This window comes from Haematobia irritans, chromosome 5 (genome assembly GCF_050003625.1).
Source record: "Haematobia irritans isolate KBUSLIRL chromosome 5, ASM5000362v1, whole genome shotgun sequence".
Taxonomy (NCBI): Eukaryota; Metazoa; Arthropoda; class Insecta; order Diptera; family Muscidae; genus Haematobia; species Haematobia irritans.
In genome coordinates, this window is record NC_134401.1 from 67,548,454 (window position 1) to 67,574,041 (window position 25,588).

Genomic DNA, 25,588 nt, shown 5'->3' on the forward strand with positions numbered 1-25,588 from the left:
TCACATCAGTCAAATTATTGGGGGCTATATATAAAGGTTTGTCCCAATTACATTTAAATATCACTCGATCTGGACAGAATTTGATAGACGTCTACAAAATCTATAGACTCAAAATTTAAGTCGGCTAATGCACTAGGTTGGAACACAATGTTAGTAAACAAAAATATATAGGAAACATTTAAATCTGAAGCAATTTTAAGGAAACTTCGCAAAAGTTGTTTATGATTTATCGCTCGATATATATGTATTAGAAGTTTAGGAAAATTAGAGTCATTTTTACAACTTTTCGACTAAGCAGTGGCGATTTAACAAGGAAAATGTTGGTATTTTGACCAAATTTGGCACACATGACTATACTACCAATTGTACTCCTTGTGCAAAATTTCAAGCTAATCGGGATAAAACTCTGGCTTCTGGATCCATATAAGTGCAAATGGGGCGAAAGATATTGTTACGTTTTTATATTTAGGCGTTTTTAACTACCCGACAATTAAAACACAGTTCTTTTAAATAACGACAATCTACAATTTATTTACTATGACTTCACACTTTACAATTCGTTCACACTGAAGTTATTCGTTTGACGCTTTAATTAAGACTGACTCGTTAGCAGCATGCGAGCGCTTTTATATATGACGGTGTGACAATACGAGAACATTCTGGTAGCACTACAATATTCTGGCAACGCCAGAACATTCTTAGACAATGCTAGAAGGATCTACGACCATTAAGTTGTTCGTCTGGTGGCTGCCAAACACATACACACTCACATAGATATATGCTCGCATTACTACAACAACAACAATAATGACAATAGACAATGAGATGAAATGAGAATGCAAAATAACAAAGCAAAGGGGTTGCTATTCTATGAGAGATTAAGAACTAACATTTCGATAAGCAAACAAAAGAACATAAAAGAAATTCAGGAAAATACTAGAAAATGAATAGATGACTCCAACAAGTGATAGCGAAATTTTATCGTTACAATTTGAAATTTTAAATTAACGGAAACTAATTTAAATAAAATTATATCTATAATTATCAAATTCGTAACACTGGCTCCCGCTTAAGCCTGTTCGTCCCGAGCAGGCACAGAACCTGTTCCGTAAGGAGCCAATCGTTCCAGATGTACAACTTTCATCTTTGATCTAGGGCTGTCGTCCTTCTGAATCCGGTATACAACATCATTGATCTTCTTGATGACTTTGTATGGGCCTTCCCACTGTGTTTGCAGTTTAGGACACAATCCTTTCTTTCGTTGCGGGTTAAATAGCAGAACCAATTCTTCTTCTTGGAAGCCCTCAGTATTTACAGCACGATCGTATCTCGCCTTCATTCTGTTGCTGACCATTTTTATTTTGTTGCGCACTGATTCGTGAACTTCACCGAAAGTGTTTGGGATGTCGTTTCTGTTTTCTTCCATGGCGAGCTCATTAGGTTTAGCGCCGAATATCAGATCTCCAGGCAATTTCAACTCAGTTCCGAATAGAACATTGGCCGGTGTTCGAGAGGTGGAATCATGAATGGCAGATCTATACGACAGCAAAAACTTTGGTATATGCTCGTCCCAGTCCCTCTGGTCGTTGTCCACTACTTTTCGAAGATGTTCTTCCAGAGTGCGATTAAACCTTTCTACCATGCCATCGGATTGTGGATGTAATGGTGTAGTCCTCGTTTTTTTGATACCAAGGGATTCACACATCTCTTTGAATATGGCCGATTCAAAATTTCTTCCCTGGTCTGAGTGAATCTCGGACGGCACACCGTAGCGACATATCCAGTTTTTGTTGACCACATCCACAATCGTTTTTGCCTCTTGGTTTGGAATTGCGTACACCTCCGGCCATTTGCTGAAGTAATCCATGACCACAAGGACATAACGGTTTCCAGAATCACTTACTGGGAAAGGGCCTGCCACGTCCATTGCTATTCTTTCAAACGGGGCTCCTGGTCTATATTCTTGCATAGGACCTCGACTTTTCCTTGTTGGACCTTTCGCCTTCATGCACTTCTCGCAATTGGCTACCCATTCAGCAATTGATTTCTGGCATCCAACCCAGTAGAATCGTTGCTTCACTTTATCGGCGGTTTTGGTTATTCCCAGATGACCTCCACTGGGACCATTATGGAACTCCGCCAAAACGTCTCTTATTTTGGAACCTGGAACGATGATCAAATTTCGGCTGCTCTTGCCATCTTCGCTTTCCCATTTACGTTGCAGGGATCCATTGGCTAGAACTAAACTATCCCATTGAGCCCAGTATGATTTCATAAGTGGACTTTCGGCTGCGATGTCTTTCTTACTGGGCTTCTTGTTCTCTTCCTTTGCCGAAATAATTTTGTTCAAAATGGGATCTTTACGCTGTTCTGTTGGCCAGTCCACTCCAGATTCGATGTGTAACAGCCGAATATCAACAATCTCCTCCTTATGTTCAGCTTTCGAGCAGTGCTTGCATTCTATACTGCAAGGTCGACTTGACAAATCGTCAGCGTTACCGTGTTTTCCACCTTTTCTATGCTCGATACTGAAATCAAAGCTCTGGAGCCTCTCGATCCAACGTGCCAGTTGAGCTTCCGGATTCTCGAATTGAAGCAACCATCGTAGAGCTGAGTGATCAGTCCTTAGCAAGAAGTGTTGTCCATACAAATATTTATGATAATGTTTTACACTCTCTATGACGGCTAGCAGCTCTCGTCGCGTTACACAGTAGTTCTTTTCGGGCTTGGACAACGTTCGGCTGAAATATCCGATGACCTTCTCCTTGCCGTCTATCTTTTGGGATAGCACACCTCCAATACCATGCGCGCTAGCATCTGTATCCAAAACAAATCTTTCGCCCGGAATAGGATACGCTAGAACAGGAGCTGAACATAATCGTTCTTTTAAATGTTGGAATGAATCCTCCTGTTCGTCGCTCCACTGGAACTTCTGACCTTTTTGCGTCAATTTATGGAGACTAGCGGCGATGCTGGCGAAGTTTGGGACGAATCGTCGGTAATATGTACATAACCCAAGGAAACTTCTTAATTCGTGGAGATTTCGGGGTCGTGGCCAATCTCTGACAGCTTGGATTTTGTCTTCATCGGTGGATATGCCCTCTGCAGTCACTTGATGACCCTGGTATTTAAATTCCCGCTGGAAAAGGGAGCATTTCTTTGCGTTAAGGCGTAGACCAGCGGCTGACAATTGCTGGATAACGTCTTTCAAGTTCTTAAGGTGCTCGTCAAATGTTTTGCCCATCACTATGATGTCGTCCAAGTATATCAAGCACGATTTCCAGTGTAACCCCTTCAGTACCCGCTCCATCAATCTTTCGAAGGTAGCCGGAGCGTTGCAGAGCCCGAACGGCATTACATTGAATTGCCAGAGACCGCCATTAACGCCAAAAGCCGTCTTTTCCTTGTCTTTCTCGGCGATCTCTACTTGCCAATATCCACTCTGCAAATCAAGCGTAGAAAACCATGTTGTTCCGGCTAGTGTGTCCAACGTGTCATCAATGCGTGGAAGCGGATAACTGTCCTTTTTGGTGACATCATTCAGTTTTCTGTAGTCCACGCAGAATCGGGTACTTCCATCTTTCTTTTTGACCAGCACAACTGGGGAACACCAAGGACTTGATGATGGCTCGATCACTCCACTCTCCGCCATTTCCTTTATGAGCTTTTGAACTTCGTCTCTTTTTCCCAGGGGAACACTTCGTGGTGCCTGTTTTATGGGCCTTTCTTCTGCGGTTTTAATTTCATGTTTCACTACAGATGTTCTTCCTTGATTTCCCTTTTCAGAAGCAAAAGCAGAGGCGTTTTTCCACAACAATTGCTTGGCTTTATTTCTCTCTGACGGCGATAGATGACGTGTCCAAGCCTCGAAATACCCTTCTAGATGTTTTATCACTGCTCCATGTGTCTTTAATGAGTTGCCTTCCAAATTGACTATTGCCTCGGCTGGTGTACATTTTCCAATATCAGAAAATTTTACAATTTGCTCATGATTGTCAGACAAGTTCAAGACACGAACTGGTATTAGTCTCTCTTCGTTCGTTGTTACCAGGGCATTTGCTATCAAGATGTTGTTGCTTTTGTTTTCTGCTGGTTCAACAACCCACAATTGGCCGACTTCACAATCTCCATCCATAGAAACCCATATAATTGCTTCGGCATTCGGTGGTATAGACTCTGACTGGCTCGTTGTCAAACGTCTGACAGGTGTATTCTCGTCGTATCCCACGTTTACCGTTATTTCGGTATCGCACCATGTCATTACACGACGCTTCATATCCAGATTGAGACCAAAAGCAATCATGAAATCCGCTCCAATTATAACTTCGTCTACTATATCGGCCACAATGAAATCATAAGTAACGGATTTGTTAGCAATAGTTAATTTTACGGTGACCTTTCCATATACGGTTGCGGGTTCCCCTGTAGCCGTGCGTAGCTTGACTCCAATCAGTGGTGTAACTTTTCCTTTTACTAAATCAGATCTAATGATAGACTTTGATGCACCAGTATCCAACGTCAAAGTACGCTTGTCGCCATTAATAACACCCGCAATAGTTAAATTGTTATTTTTCTGTTGAACTATTGCTATGGAGATGGTGGGGCCATCGTCTGTGGGAGCCAGCTCTTGCCCCGCTGAACTAGCTCGATTTAGTTTAAAGGTGACTCACTTGACTGTGGGGTCACCTTCTTATGGCTATTGTTTAATGGAGATGGTGATGTGGACCTTGACCGTTTGCGTCGTGCTTTGCATTCTCGAGCTAGATGTCCCGGCTTATCACAGTTATAGCATTTGATCCGGGATTTATTTGCCTCTTGCTTCATTTCTTGCATTGCCTGCTTCATGGCCTCTTTCATCGACTCAATAACGGACTTTGATTCATCACACTCTGTCTCTACTTTACGTACCTTGTGAATTTGATGCCGCGCTAGCAATCTCGCAGTCTCCTGTGCAAGTGCGAATGTTACTGTTTCAGCGAATGTAGCCTTTTGTGACGCATATGTTGCACATTTTATATCTGGGTCTCGAATTCCATTGACGAAGGTTTCAATCTTGATGCGGTCCACAAGAGGATGACTCTCACCTGGGTATGTCAAAAGCACTAGCCGCTCAACTTCTGTTGCGAAATCTTGTAGGGTTTCATTCGATTTCTGGATTCTTCCTCTCAATTCCATTCTGAAGATGTCCTGCTTGTGCTCTCCACCATACTTGCGTTGAAGTGCCGCTATTACTTCATTATAGTTATTTCTAGAAGCAGCGGGAATGCTTTGCATCACATCAGCAGCATTGCCCTTTAATGCCAATAGAAGTTCAATTGCTTTATCAGTCATTTCAATTGCGTCATTCCTCAAATTTCTACAAGCAACCATTTCGAATTGAAATTTGAAGACATCAAATGACGTTGAGCCATCGAAAACAGGAGTTTTGATTTTTGAGCCCTCGATGACGCGCACTGGACCATCTTTAATTTCCAGCTCTGACATTTTTTTCTCGATGTGCAGAAACTTCTCATCATGAACCATAATTTTCTCATCCACGGAAAGAACTTTCTTATCCAATTCCACAATTTGATTTTCTATATGGTCCACACGTTTCTCCATGCCTTCAGAAATTTGTTGTAATTTTTCGTTGACAATTCTAGAATTTTCGTCGAATTTTTCTTCCAATTTTCTAGAATTTTCTTCTATTTTTCTAGAATTTGCTTCCATTTGTAGGGCATTTCTTTCAGCAATTTTCTAGAATTTTCTTCCATTTTTCTAGAATTTTCTTCCATTTTTCTAGAATTCTCATCCATGATTTTTCTAGAGTTTTCTTCCATCATTTTGCTCAAAACATTGAGCATTGATGTGTAATCCACAACACTCGAAGCCACAGATGGAGTTTCTACACTGCTTGTATTGACGATGTCTTCATCAATGTCTTCCTTATAATCAAACTCATGCGTCGCAATGTCCATATTACGCCGTTCAAACTCTTCCAGTAGACGCTTTTGAAGCTGGGCCTTATTGCCTGTTGTCGGCAGCTCCAGTTTGCTCAATTCCTTTTTTAAGTCTTCCACACGAAGCTCATTAAACTTCATTGTAGATTTTTTTCCGTTATCCCACTTCTGACACCAATTGTTACGTTTTTATATTTAGGCGTTTTTAATTACCCGACAATTAAAACACAGTTCTTTTAAATAACGACAATCTACAATTTATTTACTATGACTTCACACTTTACAATTCGTTCACACTGAAGTTATTCGTTTGACGCTTTAATTAAGACTGACTCGTTAGCAGCATGCGAGCGCTTTTATATATGACGGTGTGACAATACGAGAACATTCTGGTAGCACTACAATATTCTGGCAACGCCAGAACATTCTTAGACAATGCTAGAAGGATCTACGACCATTAAGTTGTTCGTCTGGTGGCTGCCAAACACATACACACTCACATAGATATATGCTCGCATTACTACAACAACAACAATAATGACAATAGACAATGAGATGAAATGGGAATGCAAAATAACAAAGCAAAGGGGTTGCTATTCTATGAGAGAGTAAGAACTAACATTTCGATAAGCAAACAAAAGAACATAAAAGAAATTCAGGAAAATACTAGAAAATGAATAGATGACTCCAACAAGTGATAGCGAAATTTTATCGTTACAATTTGAAATTTTAAATTAACGGAAACTAATTTAAATAAACTTATATCTATAATTATCAAATTCGTAACAATATATATGGGAGCTATATCTACTCCCTGTGCAAAATTTCAACCAAATGGGGCCAAAACTCTGGCTTTTAGGACCATATTAGTCCATATCGTGCGAAAGATATATATGGGAGCTATATCTAAATCTGAACCGATTTCAATCAAATTTTGCACACTTGACTATACTACTAATTGTACTCCTAGTGCAAAATTTCAACCAAATTCGGCCAAAAATCTGGCTTCTGGGGCCATATGAGTCCATATCGGGCGAAAGATATATATGGGAGCTATATCTAAATCTGAACCGATTTCAATCAAATTTTGCACACTTGACTATACGACTAAGTGTTATGTTTGTACAAAATTTCAAGTAAATCGGTGTAAAACTCTGGCTGCTTGGTCCATATTAGTGCATATCGGCGATTGGACTTAAATTGCGACCTAGACTTTGATCACAAAAATGTGTTCACAGACAGACGGACGGACAGACGGACATGGTTATATCGACTCAGGGACCCAACCTGAGCATTATTGCCAAAGACACCATGTGTCTATCTCGTCTCCTTCTGGGTGTTACAAACATATGCACTAACTTATAATACCCGGTTCCACAGTGTGGCGCAGGGTATAAAAATACTTACCAATTTATGACTACACTTGATATAACAAAAATGTTCCAAATTCATCTGGAATTGAAAATTAATTTTTTACATTGAATAATAAAAATTTCAATACACTTTCAACATATTTTCCTAAATATTCTTAATAACTTTTTTCTAAACTACCGATAATATATTAAAATAACTTTCATTTAAAAGGTTTAATAAACAAACACCAATATATGTCTCAAAAATTGAAAATATTCCATGCCTTTATATTCCCTTGTTGCATACCTGCTTAAAAGATGCAACAACCCACGCCAACGCCAACTATACAACTGAATCATGCCAAACAAAACCAAGCAAACCCCCAACTATTCCTACAACAACAAAAACACATGTGCCTTTATTGAAAACAACACCTCATCCAGCCAAATAAACCATCCGCGTATAACAAACACACACAAACCACGAAATGAACAAAAATAAAAACAACCCCACGCTCATATATACACAACATACCCAGCTCTCGCTACCATTTCTCATTAATGCATTACTCTCACTCAAACAAAACTCAAGTTAAGCTACGGTCAGACTAGTCAAATATTTGATCAAAACTGTCAAATCCCAATAAACACAAACGTTTGAAAAATGGTAAATTTCAACAAATTTTCAAACATTTTTTTAAAGGATTAGGGTAATATTCAAGTTGAGAAATTGTTGAGAAAATCGCGTTCTCAACAAAAAACAGACATTACCCTCAACAGTGAAATTCAACACATTAGCAATAATATCTCAAGTGTTATCCTCAAATTGAAATGCATCGCTACTCAATAATTTGTCAAACAATTTTCGATGCGAGTCAAATTCAAAATTAACATCGTTGTAAATACTTTTCAACCTAAATTTGTATGAATGATATCCCCACTTCAAATTGAAAGTCAAAGCCAAAATTCTATGAATTTTTTTTAAATTTATTCATTTTCATCAAAATAAAATATATAATAATACACTACACTACATGATACACCACAATACCAACAAATAAGAACAAAAAAAAAAACAACAAAACTTTAAATATCTTGAACATTATTAGTAAACACTTTTGCATTGATAATTCGATTTCCTTCCTTTTGGTGTCATAAAAAAGCCTTAAAATTTATTAACATGCGAGCAATTTGAAATTAGGAACATACTGGACCGCGTGTTAGAATTGATTTCCAGCAGAAGGAATTCACAAAATATCCATTTTAAACTGATAATAGCATATGAATTAAACTGACGATGTGATGCGCATTTTCATGCAGAAGTTGTTAATTTCAACAATTTGTTGTTTTTAACAATTTTAATTGGTTGCACTTGTAATGTTTCTGGAAACTCATTTTTCATTGGTCAGCTTCTTAATGTTTGCAAGAATGTAGCATCCAAAGATTTTAGTTTTCTGCGAAGAGATTTAAATTTAGTGACTTCTCTAAAGTGTTGATTTAATTTTTCATATTGACGTACCAATTATTATAAACTATTTGAAGCAGATCCAGTTAATTGTCCACCATTTTTTCATCGGTCAGCTTTTTAATGTTTTCAAGAACGTAGAATCCATAATTTTAGTTTTCTGCAAAGAGATATACATTTAGTGACTTTCTTCAAATTTTATTTCATTTTTTATTTTCACTTACCTATTATTATAAACTATTTGGAGCAAATTCAGTTATTTGTCTAAAATTTTCCATTTTTTTATTTCTTCCACTTGACCACGAACTTCGTTGCACAAATAAGTATTGAAAACCACATGGTTTTTTCGTTGCATTTTAGGGTAGTGTTTTGTCAAAGTTTTCTCATATTATCTTCAACACCTTTTCAAAGATTTCGTCAACATTTTGGCAAATTGGAAGTAATTCGCAAACAATTTGAAGATGTATTGAAGATGAGCTATTTCAAGTCAAGTTGAATTTATGTTGAAAATTATATTTATCCTCAAACTGAAAAGTTGTTGCATTTGAAAAACGCTCATCCTGTGTTTATTGGGATATTTCTTTGCCATAGTCTGACCAACAAACTTTTGTTTGAAGCAAACAGCAAAACAGCCGATTTTCGGCAAAGAAAGATGTTTGACATCAAATAAATATTTACCATGTTTGATCATAGTGTGACCACCATATGGCAAATATTTACGCCACATTCCGTCAAATATTTATTTGATCTTACAAAAATTTTGCAAGAGCAAACACGGCCAAACAAAAATATAAGTTGTTTTATTTTAATGGAAAAGATGCATGTTTTTGATAAAAGATGGTTATGCTCTATATGTGGAAGGCAGCGATTTGTGGAATCAATCCCATATGGGTAAAATGTGGGTGATAGGAGTATTTATGTGAATATTTGACGGTTCATTGATATGGAAGATATGATTAAAATTTTGTACGTCCAGGAGTATATTTTATTTAAGGTCTGTACGTGACACAAAATTTTTGTTACCTACGTAAATTGTGCTTATGGCAACAGCTTGAGTGTGTGTGTAAAAAGGTCATGTGTGAGCGTAAGTAATAAAGAAATGCACTCACGCTTACCAATTGAATTCGCTTACAATTTTAGCCACACATATGATATTAAAAGCTTAATAATAATCTCGATTTCATTGCTTACGTTGTCAGCCAGATTCACCAGCTAAATTATTCTGACAAGAATATGATTGACCATAAAACTAATAACGTATATTTCTTTTGTGAGGCGATAATTTCTAAGTCGAGAGAATTTTCTTGAACCACGAGTATGCATGAGACTTTACAGAGATTTCGTGAATAACGACATTTCTGATCGTGAGTATGCGTGAATAAAATTTTTACACTTGAGGGTGTGCGGACGTGATCCTTTAAAAGATTTGTCTGAGTGAGGGTTCGTGAAAGTGACTCGTACCAAAAATATCGTGCGTGAGTAAAAATCTTTCGTCCTAGATGTTCGTGACCATGAGTAAAATATTGCACACCTCTACACGCAAAGAAAAAAAACGTTTGGAAAACGTGTACCGAAAACGTTTTTCTTTTGTTAGAGTTTTTTGAATTGCTTCGAAAAGTATACACTTTTATCACCAAAAAAAATCGTTTGTTACAAAATGTTAATTTTTTTAATAAAAAAAGTTATTTTTGAACCAACAACACAGTCCATTTCGTTTATATCAAACACTGTTCTTTTCTGACTTTAGGTCTTTAATAAGACACATTTTACAGTTTAAAATTTAATATACTACAATGTAATGTTGAACAATTTTTCGGAATCTTCCTAACATATCTGGAATATATGTAAACAAAAAAACTTTGGTCGAAGCAGGGATCGAACCCACGACCCTTGGCATGCAAGTCAGACGTAGCAACCACTGCTCCATGGTGCCCAACTAAATGTATTTTTCTGTGAAATAAACTTTGTTTAATCGGCTCGTGGGCGCCGCAAGCTATGCTATATAAATATAACTTATATGGGTAATTGTCTATTGATGACAATAACGGCTACATAGCTCAGTGGATAGTGTGTTGGCTTACAAATTGCATGGTCCGCGGTTCCATTCTCCGTCCAGGCGAAAGGTAAAAAAAATTTTAAAAATTTATAAAATCGTATAATTTCTTCTACATTGTTTGTATTACAGAAAAAGGTGCTAAAGAACTAAAAAAACTTCGTGGAAGTGAGAAAGATGTGAGGGAAAATGCAATTAGCCAGAAAAAAAAACTTTTTTCAGTTAGTCTTTATGAAATTGTTTTTACATCCTGGAAAAGAATAAACGTTTATCACAAAAAGTATATACTTTTCTTCCAAATACACTTCCTTTCATCGAAAAGCAAATGAGAAACGAACTTTGTCTAAAATTTCGTTTGGGAGGAAAGAATTATTTTTTTGCGTGTACAATTTGTGCAGTTTAATATTTACCACTGTGTTGTAAAAAAATATTTTTATTTTTTTACACCCTGTGCCAAACAGGGTATTATAAATTAGTGCATATGGAAGGAGAAGAGATAGACACATAGAGTCTTTTACAATATTGCTCAGTGTCGGAATCTGAGCCGATCTAACCATGTCCGATTGTCTGTGAACACATTTTTGTAATTAAAGTCTAGGTCACAGGTTAAATCCAATCTATTTGAAATTTTGCACAAGAAATCAGTTCAGATTTATCCATATCGGTTCAGATTTAGATAAAGACCCAATATATATGTTCTTCAAATAAGACCAAAATACTACGATTTTCCTTGTAAAATCACCACAAGAATGACTCAAAATTTCCTATATCTCTAATATGTATGTATCGACCGATAAATCATAAATGCACTTTTACGAAATTGCATAAAAATGCTTTGTTTTCTAACATTGTGCTCCGCCACAAGGCATTAGCTAAAGCTTTTTCATAAATGAAATATTTTTTATTGGAATAAAGTATTTATTTAATTTCGTTGTAATTTTTCTTAATGTACACTTGGATATCGATATTTTAATTAGTTCCGTCTTATTCCCAATTAACTAGCTTTATTTATGTCACATCAGTGCTCAAAAACATTTGGTCAAACAAAGTTATCCATTTTGATGGTTTGATCAAACTTTTGTTGCAAGAAAATATTTGCCATAGTGTGAACACAGGTCAAACTTGTTTTCCCTAACTTTTTTTTGAACGTGTTTGATCAAATAAAAACTGTCAAATATTTGAACGCAGTGTGACCGCAAATAAAACTTTGTGTCAATCAAGTTCTGTTTGAAACAAATTCGATCAAACACATTCGTGTCAAATATTTGACTACACTGAAAAAACAGTGAACCCTTTTCCATTGCAAAATGAACTAAACTGTAGTAATATTGACCATGATTTAGCCCTTAAGATTTATTTCAACTTGTCTAGTTTATAATTCTCTTAAATTTTAGTTAATCCATAACATTGTATTTTAGTTCATTTTTACAACACCATAAGATGTATATACCCCTACCAAGTTAAAAAGCCAGTATTATTTTGGTTTACTTGCTAATTTTTTGGCAAACCCGATAATAAAGATTGGTTAACAGTCTCTTTAAAATGTCAACGACTAAACTATTTTTAAATCAATCAATCCACAGTACAGAGAAATTAAATAATTAAAGGAACAACAAACCGTTTTACTATTATGAAAATTTTCATACAATAAAATTAAACTTTCTTTAAGCAAATGTACTTTACTATAAAAACTTATGATGAAAGTTCTTAATACAATGTTTTTGTGAATAAAAATTATGACCACGTGGAACAAGAAAGTAGTTTATTTTAACTCGCTTTTTGGACATTTTGACTTTTCCTTAGTTTTTTATTCATCGTAAGTATATTTTTCACATATCTTGCTGAAAAAAATGGAAGGAATAATGAAAATTGTTAAAAATTAACATGTAATAAAATATAAATTTTTAGCTCTTTAAATAAGCTTATAACTTACCATATCTGGGGGCATTTTATTAAATGGTGTAAGGAATTCAACTTTTCTTAGATAAACGTACCTCATAAAGTTTGTACCTGAAACAATTAGAGAAATAATGAATTAAGTAATATATTAACTCATAAAATTGTGTTGTTATCGATGTGAAGGACATAATAAATAAATATTCTTGTTAAAAGAAAGCCAAAGTTTTATTATAAAACTTACCAATTCTCTATTACAATGTACGCTGAGGTTAAAAAGTTATCGAAATTAATTTGAGGTTACTCTGAAATTAAATATTTTACATTAAATAAAAAACATTAAATTGGTTTCCAAAAAATCTAATTAAAGAAATAATATGCATAAAAAAGTAAATATTCTGGTTAAAAGAATGTTAAAGAAAGCTTACCAATTCATAAAAATGTTTCCAAATTGTTATTCTGAAATTAAATATTTGTTTTTTACATTAAAAGTATTAAATTGGATTCCAAAAATATTTGCTTAAAGTAATACTAAAATAAGGTATTAAAAACCTGTAATTTTGATAATAAAATGGTCATAAAAATGTAAATATTCTAGTGAAAAGAAAGCCAATTTTTAAAAGAAAACTTACCACTTCTCTATTAAACTATACGCTGAGGAGAAATATAAAAATTTGCCCGAATCCATCTGGGGTTGCTCTTATATTAAATATTTTTTACAACAAAGAAAAACATGAAACTGGTTAAAACAACAAAAAATAATAATAATAATTAGCAAATAATAATATACATAAAGAATATTATTTTTTAAAAGAAAACCACATTGAAAAAAGAACACTTACCTATTTATGATTAAACTATACGCTGAGGTGTAACAAACAATTTTCCAAATTCATCTGGAGTTACTCTGAAATTGAATATTTATTTTTTTACATTGAATAATAAAAACTAAATTAGATAAAACAATTTCAATATACTTTCCATTTCAGCATTTTTTCCTAAATATTGAACATTCTTAATAAATTTTTTCTAAGCTACCGATCATCACTTCGCCATTGTACACCTCATCGCTAAAATATTAATAACTTTCATTTAACACACCAATATATGTCTCAAAAAAAAAAAACAAAATATTCCATACCTTTATATTCCCTTGTCACATACTTGCTAAAAGGTGCAACAGCCCACGCCAACACCAACTGTACAACTGAAGCATGCCAAACAAAACCAAGCAAACCCAAAACATTTCTCCAACAACAAAAACACATGTGCCTTCATTGAAAACAACACCTCATCCAGACAAATAAACCATTCGCGAAGAAAAAACACACACACACACAAATCACTGAATGAACAAAAATAAAAACAACCCCACGCTCAGATATACACAACATCCCCATCACTCGCTACCATTTCTCATTATTGCATTGCATGCTCTCACTCTCAAAAAAATTTCAAGTAACATCATCTTTACATTAAACATATTCCACTTTGACGAGAAAGATATCTGTACTATGCATTAGTTCATCGCATCTGTCCACAATTTACTCTAAAAACAATACTCTTAAATGCATATCAGTATAAGAACGATGAAACGTTTAACTTAAAATTAGCAAAAACTTCATGAAATGATATCTACCCATTTTTGACGAAAATGTCTATAAATTTAATTACATGTGAACTAAAAATATTTCATTGAGAAATGTTGTACCAACTATTATTAACTATAGGAATTGCCAGTAAGAAATTGCTATCCGCTTTCAAGTTCAATTTTCGTAAAAAAATATTTTCTCATACAAAAACTCTTTATAATAAATTACACTTATTATTTAGAAAGTATTTTACATTTCATAAGTAGTTTTATAGTATGACGAAAGAATTTTTAACTACTAGTTAAGAAAATTTTTAAGGAAATTTCCATCGTATTTTGTAGGTTATGAACTAAAGGATTGCTACTTAAAATTTGTAAAATTTCCTTTCGAGTAGTTAATTTTCGTTAAAGATACGAAAAATGAACTAAAATTCTGGAAAATTCTTGTAATAAATTATTGTAAAAATCTTCTTAAATTTACGAGACACTTTTTTTTCTGTGTAGTCTGACCGTATCTTAAGAATAATATTCGTAAAAGCACACCAGTTTATGAACGATGAAACATTTAACTTAAAATTTGCAAAAACTTCATGAAATGTTATCTACCATTTTTGACGAAAATGTCTATAAATTTAATTACATGTGAACTAAAAATATTTCATTGGGTGATATTTTGAGCACCCGTCTCCTGGTTTTGTGTTTTGAAATCTTCATCTTTTTGTAACTCGCAAACTGGTATAACAAAAATTGCACATTTTTATTTAATTTAATTTTTTTTATAAAGGGTGATTCTTTTGAGGTTAGGATTTTCATGCATTAGTATTTGACAGATCACGTGGGATTTCAGACATGGTGTCAAAGAGAAAGATGCTCAGTATGCTTTGACATTTCATCATGAATAGACTTACTAACGAGCAACGCTTGCAAATCATTGAATTTTATTACCAAAATCAGTGTTCGGTTCGAAATGTGTTTCGCGCTTTACGTCCGATTTATGGTCTACATAATCGACCAAGTGAGCAAACAATTAATGCGATTGTGACCAAGTTTCGCACTCAGTTTACTTTATTGGACATTAAACCAACCACACGAATGCGTACAGTGCGTACAGAAGAGAATATTGCGTCTGTTTCTGAGAGTGTTGCTGAAGACCGTGAAATGTCGATTCGTCGCCGTTCGCAGCAATTGGGTTTGTGTTATTCGACCACATGGAAGATTTTACGCAAAGATCTTGGTGTAAAACCGTATAAAATACAGCTCGTGCAAGAACTGAAGCCGAACGATCTGCCACAACGTCGAATTTTCAGTGAATGGGCCCTAGAAAAGTTGGCAGAAAATCCGCTTTTTTATCGACAAATTTTGTTCAGCGATTAGGCTCATTTCTGGTTGAATGGCTACGTAAATAAGCAAAATTGCCGCATTTGGAGTGAAGAGCAACCAGAAGCCGTTCAAGAACTGCCCATGCATCCCGAAAAATGCACTGTTTGGTGTGGTTTGTACGCTGGTGGAATCATTGGACCGTATTTTTTCAAAGATGCTCTTGGACGCAACGTTACGGTGAATGGCGATCGCTATCGTTCGATGCTAACAAACTTTTTGTTGCCAAAAATGGAAGAACTGAACTTGGTTGACATGTGGTTTCAACAAGATGGCGCTACATGCCACACAGCTCGCGATTCTATGGCCATTTTGAGGGAAAACTTCGGAGAACAATTCATCTCAAGAAATGGACCGGTAAGTTGGCCACCAAGATCATGCGATTTGACGCCTTTAGACTATTTTTTGTGGGGCTACGTCAAGTCTAAAGTCTACAGAAATAAGCCAGCAACTATTCCAGCTTTGGAAGACAACATTTCCGAAGAAATTCGGGCTATTCCGGCCGAAATGCTTGAAAAAGTTGCCCAAAATTGGACTTTCCGAATGGACCACCTAAGACGCAGCCGCGGTCAACATTTAAATGAAATTATCTTCAAAAAGTAAATGTCATGGACCAATCTAACGTTTCAAATAAAGAACCGATGAGATTTTGCAAATTTTATGCGTTTTTTTAAAAAAAAAAAGTTATCAAGCTCTTAACAAATCACCCTTTATAACTTTTTACGGATTTTCTACAGCAGAGTCTATTCGTTTACTTTTTTCAAAAAACTTGCCAAAAATTTCTTGGGAGTTTTTATGGGGAATTTTAAATTAAAGTGGGGATTTTTGGGGATAAAAGCGATCCATTTTGGGGACAAGAGCCCGGAAAATATTGGCAACACTAGGCGCTAGTAATAACAAAGATAATTGAGAGGAAGATGCAGTCTTGTCATAGCAAAACTGAAGCACCAGAGGACTCTGCCAACAAAATATCATAAAGCCACGAAACAATTTGTAAAATGTGTATGAAGTTGGTACATTAAATTTTAGGCAGTAAGGCACCTTGTTGGGAACTACACCCAAAGAAAAGTAGACTTCTAAAATCAAGTTTCAAATTCTTGTTTCTAGCCTGAATCCGCACTTAAAATTTTAAGTACGCAAATACTAAGTTATACTCATATTAAGTACAAAGTGCACTTATTTGTGCAATTCAAGTACTTAAAGTTTGATTTAAGCTTGTTTAGAGTTAAAATAAGAACATTTTTACTTAATTCGTCTGTGAGAGTTAGCTAATGAGAGCGCAAAATAAAGATTGCTCTCCTCGATTCTTACATACAGAGAATTTTCAATTTAATGTTTGGCTTTTAGCGTTAGTGTTGTTGTTTGGCTTGCATTTCGTCTGCTACCTTAAGCCGACTACAGCTTAAAATGAGAAAACTTTAACTTGATATACCTTTATGAGTCATATCAAATCAGAATATGTAACAGGCTGTCCATTACATCTCTTTTAAAGAGAACATGTTCTCTTTTTGTGTTCATATCTTTTTGTTCACTCTCTTTTTTTAGTGCCGTATTTTTATGTCCAACAGTGCTCTTTATGTACTCTATTTAAAAAAATCCTAGGTTGATGGAATTTTATTTATTAAATAGGAATTCGCCACAATTGTTCGCCACTAATTGTTTACTGGGTTAAATCTGTTGACAAATTAAAGGCCGGAACACAATTGCGACGTTTCGACGTAAAGCGTAAAAAATTAGAAATAGATGTAATTGAACGTACGACGTAAATACGCCAATACGTTGTCGTCGTCAATTTATTTTGTTTATTTTTTAAGAAAATTGGATTCTTTTTGTTTTTTATTGTTTTATTATATATTTATTTCGTTATTTCTATCATTAGAAACTATTATTATTTTAATTTTAACATCAATAAAATTATTAATTATTTAATAAAGAATTAGTTAAAATGTTCTCTTTTTTAAAGCGAAAGTTCTCTTTTGAAAATTATCCATATGGAAACCCTAATATGTAAAGGTTTTTGGTTTATTGTTCGCGTGTATGTGTGAAGCAATGTGAGTGTGTATGTGTGTGTTCGATTTCGAGCTTGTGTTTTTTTGGCTTCGCTTGCATTTTGTTCGCCAAATTATTTTAGTATTATTGTGTGCTTTGACCATAATTGACAGCAAACTATTTATTGTCTCCTCACAAGAAAGTGAGAAGGAAGATAAATTAATAAATATTAAAAAAATGTAAATACATACAATATTTAAAATGTAAGTAATATTAAAGTTTATTATTTTGAAACATGCATTTCTATATATATTCCATGCTTTTTACATTTTTCAGTTTTAAAAGAGCGTCAATGGATTGGGCCGACGTATGAGTAAGTAGAGGCAAACTTACTATTTAAGGCAACAAGACCTCGAAAAGTTGAATTCCGCTGAGTTGCTTCCTTCATGGTCCAAATTTTCTGCTGACTTGGTAAATAAAAATACATATATGTCTTTATATTTTGTATTTTATTACTTATTTTTTATATTTCTATTATTTGTTATACATTTGTTTTTATGAAAAAAATGTATTTTGTACTTGAATCATTTACAGATTTAAATTTATGTATTTACTTTTTCACCTAGGTGTATTATATGTATTAAGTATTGTCCTATTTTACGTCATTTTCTTTTCATTACAAAAGTATGTACTGATATAAACAAATAATAATAATAAATATTATAAATATAAATATAATAAAAATATATGAACCAATGTTTATTTCATGGGTACATGGTTAGTAAAATTCACACTAAAATCAACCGCATATAAAATAACATCGAATACGGTTCGGGATTAAATTAAGCATAGTGGGATTATATTCAAGAATAAAAACGATCGATCCAAGCCTTAATTCCGCTTAAAGCAAGTTCATTTTGACTCAAGTTAAGCGCTAATTGGGTTTAAACTAAGCTTAAATGCGGATTGAATCAAGTACAGATTAGGATTAAATAGAGCTTGAATCAAGCACAAACGCGATTGAAAATTTCTAAAATGAAGTAATCCGTACTTAATATTTTCAGGATTGAATTAAACATTTCGCACTTGGATTTAGAAAAACCGTACTTACCGCACTTTTGACACCGCTACGGCTTGAATCAAGTAAACTTTTCTCTATTAGTTTGGGTGTACGAAGGGAAACACAGTGACGGTAAAACAATAACTCTTTCAGTACACAAGAAATAATAACAAGAACAAATATTGGTTCAGACAGAAAAATAACATTTTGAAGAGCGTTTCAAAAACAAGTCCGGTCACTTCACAAGTATTTATACCATCATCATTCTATGGTGATTGGTATAACAATAAAGAATTAAAAATTAATTGTAATAAAATGAACATTTTAAAACTAACTAAAGATTAATCCATGCTTTACTTCTAGTGTGATCTTAGGTGCAAAATTGTAGGCAAATGACATTTTCTTTGGAGTTTGAAAGCATATAACAAAGCAAATGTTATATGCAAAGCATGTTATATTGAAAGCATGATACAATGATTATAAGGTAGCCTTATTCCGTCAGGTGACTTTGAACGGCTCATCATAATGTCAAAAATATTGTTGACATTTTTAAATTATGTTGTTGGAATTAACGTCTTAAATTTAAATTGTATTTGAAATTCGGAAATGAAACGGAAAATGCGAAAGTGTTGTCTGTGTAACAAGCGGGTAAATGGTGAAAATGGTCAATTTTTTTCTATTCCAAAAAAAAAACATTTCTCATGAGCAACACAAAATCAAAACAAACATTTTTGTATTTGCTTATTTACTTTTTACCGACATTTAGTTTGACGTTATGATGAGCTGCTTTTATGTTTTTGTTGTTATTTTTGTTCTACAGAGGCTACCTTACAATCATTGTATCATGATATTGAAAGCAAATAACAAATATTTTATCTAATCGTTTTAGTAAACCATTTATTTCACTTCATTTTCTTATTCTAATTACAAAGCAAAAGGTCTAACTCTAAACATAGAAATAATTATACTTATGCAACACATGAAGTTTATCTGCATCAGCTACTTATAGGAAGCTTATGGCATCGTCAAAACGCTTCTAATAAATTGGTGTTTATTTTTTCTCAAAGAAATGGCTTTACAACAAAGTTTTGGACACCATATTGGAGACTCGGCTCACAGATAAATGTTCGTCTATCGCTATGGTTATGACAGTTAGGACGTTAACCGGATTGAAGATATCTGCAATTTAATTCCTTTTCACTGGCAGTTAACTCCTACCGGAACTACATGAAAATGGTCGTTAGTTTTGGTTTATTCTCAATCATTTTTGGAGTTGGAGTTCTTTTTTTTTAGCCTATATTTTTATCGTCATAAGAAGAGGACTTAAAACTTAAAAAATATATATTAAAATTAGTATTTCCATTGTTGCAGGTGTGCTTCCAATATGATGCGTGATAACTATTCCCTTGGCGGAAGTGTAAGCGGCGTTCGCCCACCGAGTATTTTATTACCAGATGTCTCACCGATTCCTGTAAGACCGCCGCTAACGCCCTTGTCACAAATGCAGGACCTAAACTCTGTAACAGGAACCAGAGAATCTCGTTCAGTATCCAATAACAATAAAATGACTACACGTTCGGTAAGCCAAGAGTCTGTTTACACTATTTTGATACGGCTTCCTTCGGATGGAGCTAGTGCGACAAATGGCATCGAAATGACACCCTCTATTAAGATGATACACGAGGACACACCAATCGTTCCCACCAATTTGCTGCCGCGGAGGACATTACCTTCTAGAGATTCCGAATACAGTTTGCCGTTGGGACGACGTATGTCGCACATTGCACCAGATGTTCGCATTCCACTAAACGCAAAAATCATTCCCAAACAACTGGGCAAAACACCACATGCTATTGCAAGAAATGCTGGAAAGAAAAAAAAGAAATCTCAAGAAAAAAGGCAAGAATCGAAAGCGGCAAAAACATTATCGGCAATACTTCTAAGTTTCATAATAACATGGACCCCCTACAACATCTTAGTTCTAATTAAACCACTAACAACCTGCTCGGATTGTATACCCAATGAGCTCTGGGAATTCTTTTACGCCCTATGCTACATCAACTCCACAATAAATCCCGTTTGTTACGCCCTATGCAATGCATCGTTCCGCAGAACGTATATCCGCATACTCACTTGTAAATGGCATACAAGAAATCGCGAAGGAATGGTTCGGGGGGTCTATAACTAAAACTAATTAAGGCATCTGAATCAATGTATCCCACAAATAAGTGCTAACTCACAACCATACATACATACATACATAAAAACAAACTTAGTTAAATACTCATAATATTCATCTAATATAGGTATAACAAACCAAACTGCGAAGTGCACTCCGGCTCAATAGGTCCTATACGATACTAGGAGGCAAATACTGATTCTGGCACGCCCACCTTATAGCAATAAATTAAATAACTACAGCCGCTGGGCACAATCGCAGCCTTATTCAATTTTGATTTAGCGTGGCCTAAGAACTGAACGCACACTAAGAAGCTCCAACCCAAAACTTAGAGTTGAACTCGTTGGGAAGAATGCTTCTACAATGGGAATTCATTGTATTCATAACAATCCAAATTGTACGACTATAGTGAACTATCAAAAATCACAATAAGCATCCCACCACCCTCACCATCCCTCAATATGGTTATGACTGACTTCACAATACTTCAAATGCTCAACAAATTCCATGTACGATAAGACAAACAAGCGATGATTCTTTTGAGGCATTCTGGCTCTGATTCCAAAGAGAAACAAATTTGTAAAGCAAACTAAAAAATTTAAATAAAGTTTAAAAAAAAAATGAATTTATTGTTTGTTTGTTTTTTTTTTTTATGGCACGCAATAATGAAAATCATTACCAATTTTGAGATCTTATGTTACCGAAAAGATAATTTCTTTCTCCCAAGGGAAATTTTAAACCAACGAACATCAAACAACATATATGAAATTTTTATGATAATGGTTCATTTAGTTCATTTATTCATCATTTATTTAGTTTGTAATGCAAAAAAGAACGTGGTTTGAGTTCTTTTTTGCATTACAAACTAATGGTTGATTTTTTAGAGATACACCCCTGTAACATACACCCAAAAAAAGTGAACCCACCGTGGAAGAAAATGTAGGTTTATTTTAGAAAATTTTAACTAAAATAGTTTTCTAATTGCAACATGTTATAAATAAGTTAATACTGAACAAACTGAAGAAATTTTTTTTTAAAAATAATTAATTAATTTTCTGTTGTTTAGGAAAATTTCATATGTTCAAAGAAAAAATTGGATTTAAAAATTGTTAAAATGTCTTTAGCGCTGTACGAAGTTCAAGACAGGTACAATTTTAGTAAAATTTACTCATTTTAGAGACTTATGAACTCAATTTAAGCAAACTTCTGCCACTTTATGAAAATATGAACTATTTTATTTTGTAGTAAAATTGTGCACTATATTTATATACAACTTTTTTTTCTTATTTTTAGTTAACGTCATTAAAGTTAGCAAAAAATTATTCAAATAAGGAACATTTGCTCATAGTGTACAAAATTTAACTAAAATCAACTAATCATTATGAACTAAAATAAAGTTCATTTGGCATTAGAGCCCCTTTTTTCTGGGTGTACATTCCCAAACATATTCTGCTTCTATCATATATATTTTTAGAATGTGCTCAAACTAAAAATTGCTTGTACTGTGCAAACATATTATGTTTCACCCTAAGCATATCAGGATCAGGGGATGGGTTTCTACTGAAGTTATAAATTTGGGCAATGACCAAGAGTTAGGGTCAATTCGCCGACCTATAGACGGGTCGACAGGTGGCGACACTCTGGCAAGTCGAACCAAGTCTAAGGTAACGACATCAAAAGGAGGTCATCCCTCAAGAAAGAGATTCAAGGAACGTAGAAATGCTTTGTTTATCCTAAAGAAATTAGGATCAGTCGAACTAAGGACATTGTCGGCTAAGCCAAACGATTCCTTAAAATGGGCTCAAGGAATTTTTGAGATCGTTATTTCCATCTTCCAAACGGGATTAAAGATCGTTTACCTGAGTTCAGCGTTACCAGATTTACATTTTTAATTGAAATTTAAGAAACTTACAAGCTTTATTTCACTTAAAATACATATTAATGTAATTGTATCTAAGTCATATTAGCTCCGTAAGCGTACTTGACAAATGTTGATTACTATCAAAATTTTTACCGGAAGTCCTTCTTTTTTCTATTTATCATGTAAAAAATGTCTTTAAAATAAAGTATTGAAAAACATCTTCTATGTTTTTCTTTCATCTAAAGATACCCATTTACGCGGTCATGCGTGCGTCGTTGTATTCGAATGCGTTGACGAATACGATTCTTCAATTGAGTTACACAGCATGCGTCGGAACACCATTGAATTTGCTGATTACATTCCTTGCCTCTGCGCTTTTTATTGTGTTTTTATATTCCACGCACTTTTTAAAGTATAGGACTTTATGTTTTTTAACTTCAATCAATAATTCCTCGTCCATATTGTAGATTGTTTTTCGTTTCTTGATTTGTTTACATTTTATTTAATGTTGTCAACGAACTCAACGCATTGAAAAGTTAAAAGTTCGTTAACTTTATGCGTCATACGGACACGTTATTTTTGTCGTGTAACTCAAATAAGAGTAGTTCCTACATTTTAACGTTTGACAATAGCATATAACGTACGCACGCATGAACGCATGGTATGTAATTTCACCTTAAACTATAAGGACAAGTTTGTCCACTTTTGGACAAGGAAAGCAAAATTGGCGTTCGTAGTTTAACATGAAATCTTTGGCAATACTTTTGTCAGTGTACAAAACAATTCACCTCTAATTTTTTAACTTAGTACACAGAAAAAGTGAATTTCTTATTCACTTTTTCAGAAATTGTAATTTCAATTATTTTTGTATTTGATTTTCAGCTTATGACAAAAATCATAAATCCATCCAGCTTATGACAAAAATCATAAATCCAAAATTGTAAGTTCGTCGTAAAATTATTTTCAAATGATGGCATATTTTTGTTGAGAAGAAACATAATTGGAATTTGTCATGACATTCAAATGAGGCAGTAATCAATCTAAATACATTAGTACTTGAATTTATGATACTTTTCAAATACGATTTTAATTGAACTGAGTTCTATGTTTATTAAATTTTGTACAGTAAATCAATCCCACTCGTAATTAATTTTAATACGATGGTAATTAATATAATACTGTAAACCAATTACTTCTGTATTGAGTTCAAATGTCAAAGTAATTGGTCTTGTCATTTCATTCAATTACAATGATATTTAAGTATATAGTTTACTAAATTCCTATAAAATGTTAATGAATAAATACACTGAGAAATATGTTTTTTGCTTTTTTATTTAGATTTTTATTTAAGACATATATAGTTGAAATAGATAATGGACAAACTTCACGTTTGTCAACTATTTTGAATTTTTAAAAAATGTTTTGAATTATTGTAAATGAACATTGAATTATAAACTGAATTATTGTTAATGAATTTCCTTAAAATCATAATTAAATTAATATTTTGAATTGTCAAATTGCTGAATTAAAATCTATTGTGAATTATCGCATATTACAATTTAGTACTAACTTAATGGTTTTAAGTTAGTACTAAGTTTCTTTTCTATCGTTCACTGCTAATTTTCCTGCCGCATCATAAAGGTGAGCCTCTCTTCTCATTTCTATTTTCCTTTTTTTATCATCAATAAAGTTGTTGTTGTAAATACAAACTCATTTTTATTATTATGATTCCACTCATCCCCGCTTTCGTTGGTATCCCCCCACACACCTGTGCAGATAATATAAAATAATAAACGTTACTGTGAAATATAGACGAGTTGGAGAAAAAAGTAATATAAATAATTTGTTAAATAGAAATAAACAATAAACAAAGATTGCTATTAAGAATATAACAATAAACATAGTTTTTGGTGAAAACTTGAAATATATACAGTTAATATGTACTCTATTGTTGAGTTTGACGTTACGAGTTGCATAAATCGCATCGGGGAATATTGCATCTTATATATATCGAGTACTTCTGCAGTTATCGAAATGGATCGTAAATATTGAAAATCGATATTTTCGATCTCCTTAGAAAAAACGATATAGTATCATTAATACGAGTACCTGCACACAAAAAAAAATAAATAAAAATAATTCTTTCGTCCGAAAAGAAACTTTACACCAATGAAGCTATTTATAGAAGTTGCTTCTTTAACCCTGGAAAGCCATCCTTTATTTACTTATTCAATTTGTTTTTAATTAGTATAAAACAAAAATTCATAAAATGGTTGAATTAGTAAAGCTTAAATTTACCATTTGCCAATGGACTAAAATGCATTTTAGATCGAAAATGAAATTACGCGTCGTCATTTTGACGAAGGATGACTGTCATCCTGCCTTATGTTTTTGTTTGGCTTAAAAATGATTTTTTGTGTACCTTTTATATTGGAAATTTTGTTAAAAATCTTCGTTTTCCTTGCTGGTAGATTTCCTAGGGAAATTGAAGGGGTTATTTCAGATCAACTAAAACATTTATATAAAAATTTACCTTTTTCAGGGGAAAATTCTGCAAATTTTATCCTTTAACGCGGAACATTGTTGCACTCCATGTACTCAATTTTTTTGAACGATTGAAAAAATATTTTTCATAATAGTCTTTTTATATGACAAATATATGAAATAAAAATTTTCGAATGCTACGTTTGTAAATGCAAAAAAAATATTGAAATTGTTGAAAGTAAAACAAGAGATGTGGTCGTCGCACAAGTGACTCAAATGAGAATGAGGTGAGTCATGAACTACATTTCAAGAATGTCACGGTTATTTTTGTAAAGGAAACTT

The 25,588-nt window shown here is 33.7% G+C and overlaps 1 protein-coding gene and 1 long non-coding RNA gene across 2 annotated transcripts in view; one reads left to right on the top strand and one right to left on the bottom strand.

The window, feature by feature from the left end:
• mAChR-A (muscarinic Acetylcholine Receptor, A-type) overlaps nucleotides 1–21,526 on the top strand; it is a 77,386-nt gene extending 55,860 nt beyond the window's left edge. Inside the window, exon 5 of the mRNA XM_075310780.1 lies at nucleotides 20,094–21,526. Within this exon, the coding sequence (XP_075166895.1) occupies nucleotides 20,094–20,910 (817 nt within the window). The 3' untranslated portion in view covers nucleotides 20,911–21,526. The remainder of the gene's footprint in view (nucleotides 1–20,093) is intronic.
• A 2,550-nt stretch (nucleotides 21,527–24,076) lies between these two features.
• Nucleotides 24,077–25,443, bottom strand: LOC142239016 (uncharacterized). The gene is made up of 3 exons (XR_012722891.1): nucleotides 25,296–25,443; nucleotides 25,185–25,238; nucleotides 24,077–24,530 (listed from the first exon to the last, which is right to left on the bottom strand). It is a non-coding gene; the product is annotated as an uncharacterized LOC142239016 (long non-coding RNA).
• Between the last annotated feature and the right edge of the window lie 145 nt (nucleotides 25,444–25,588).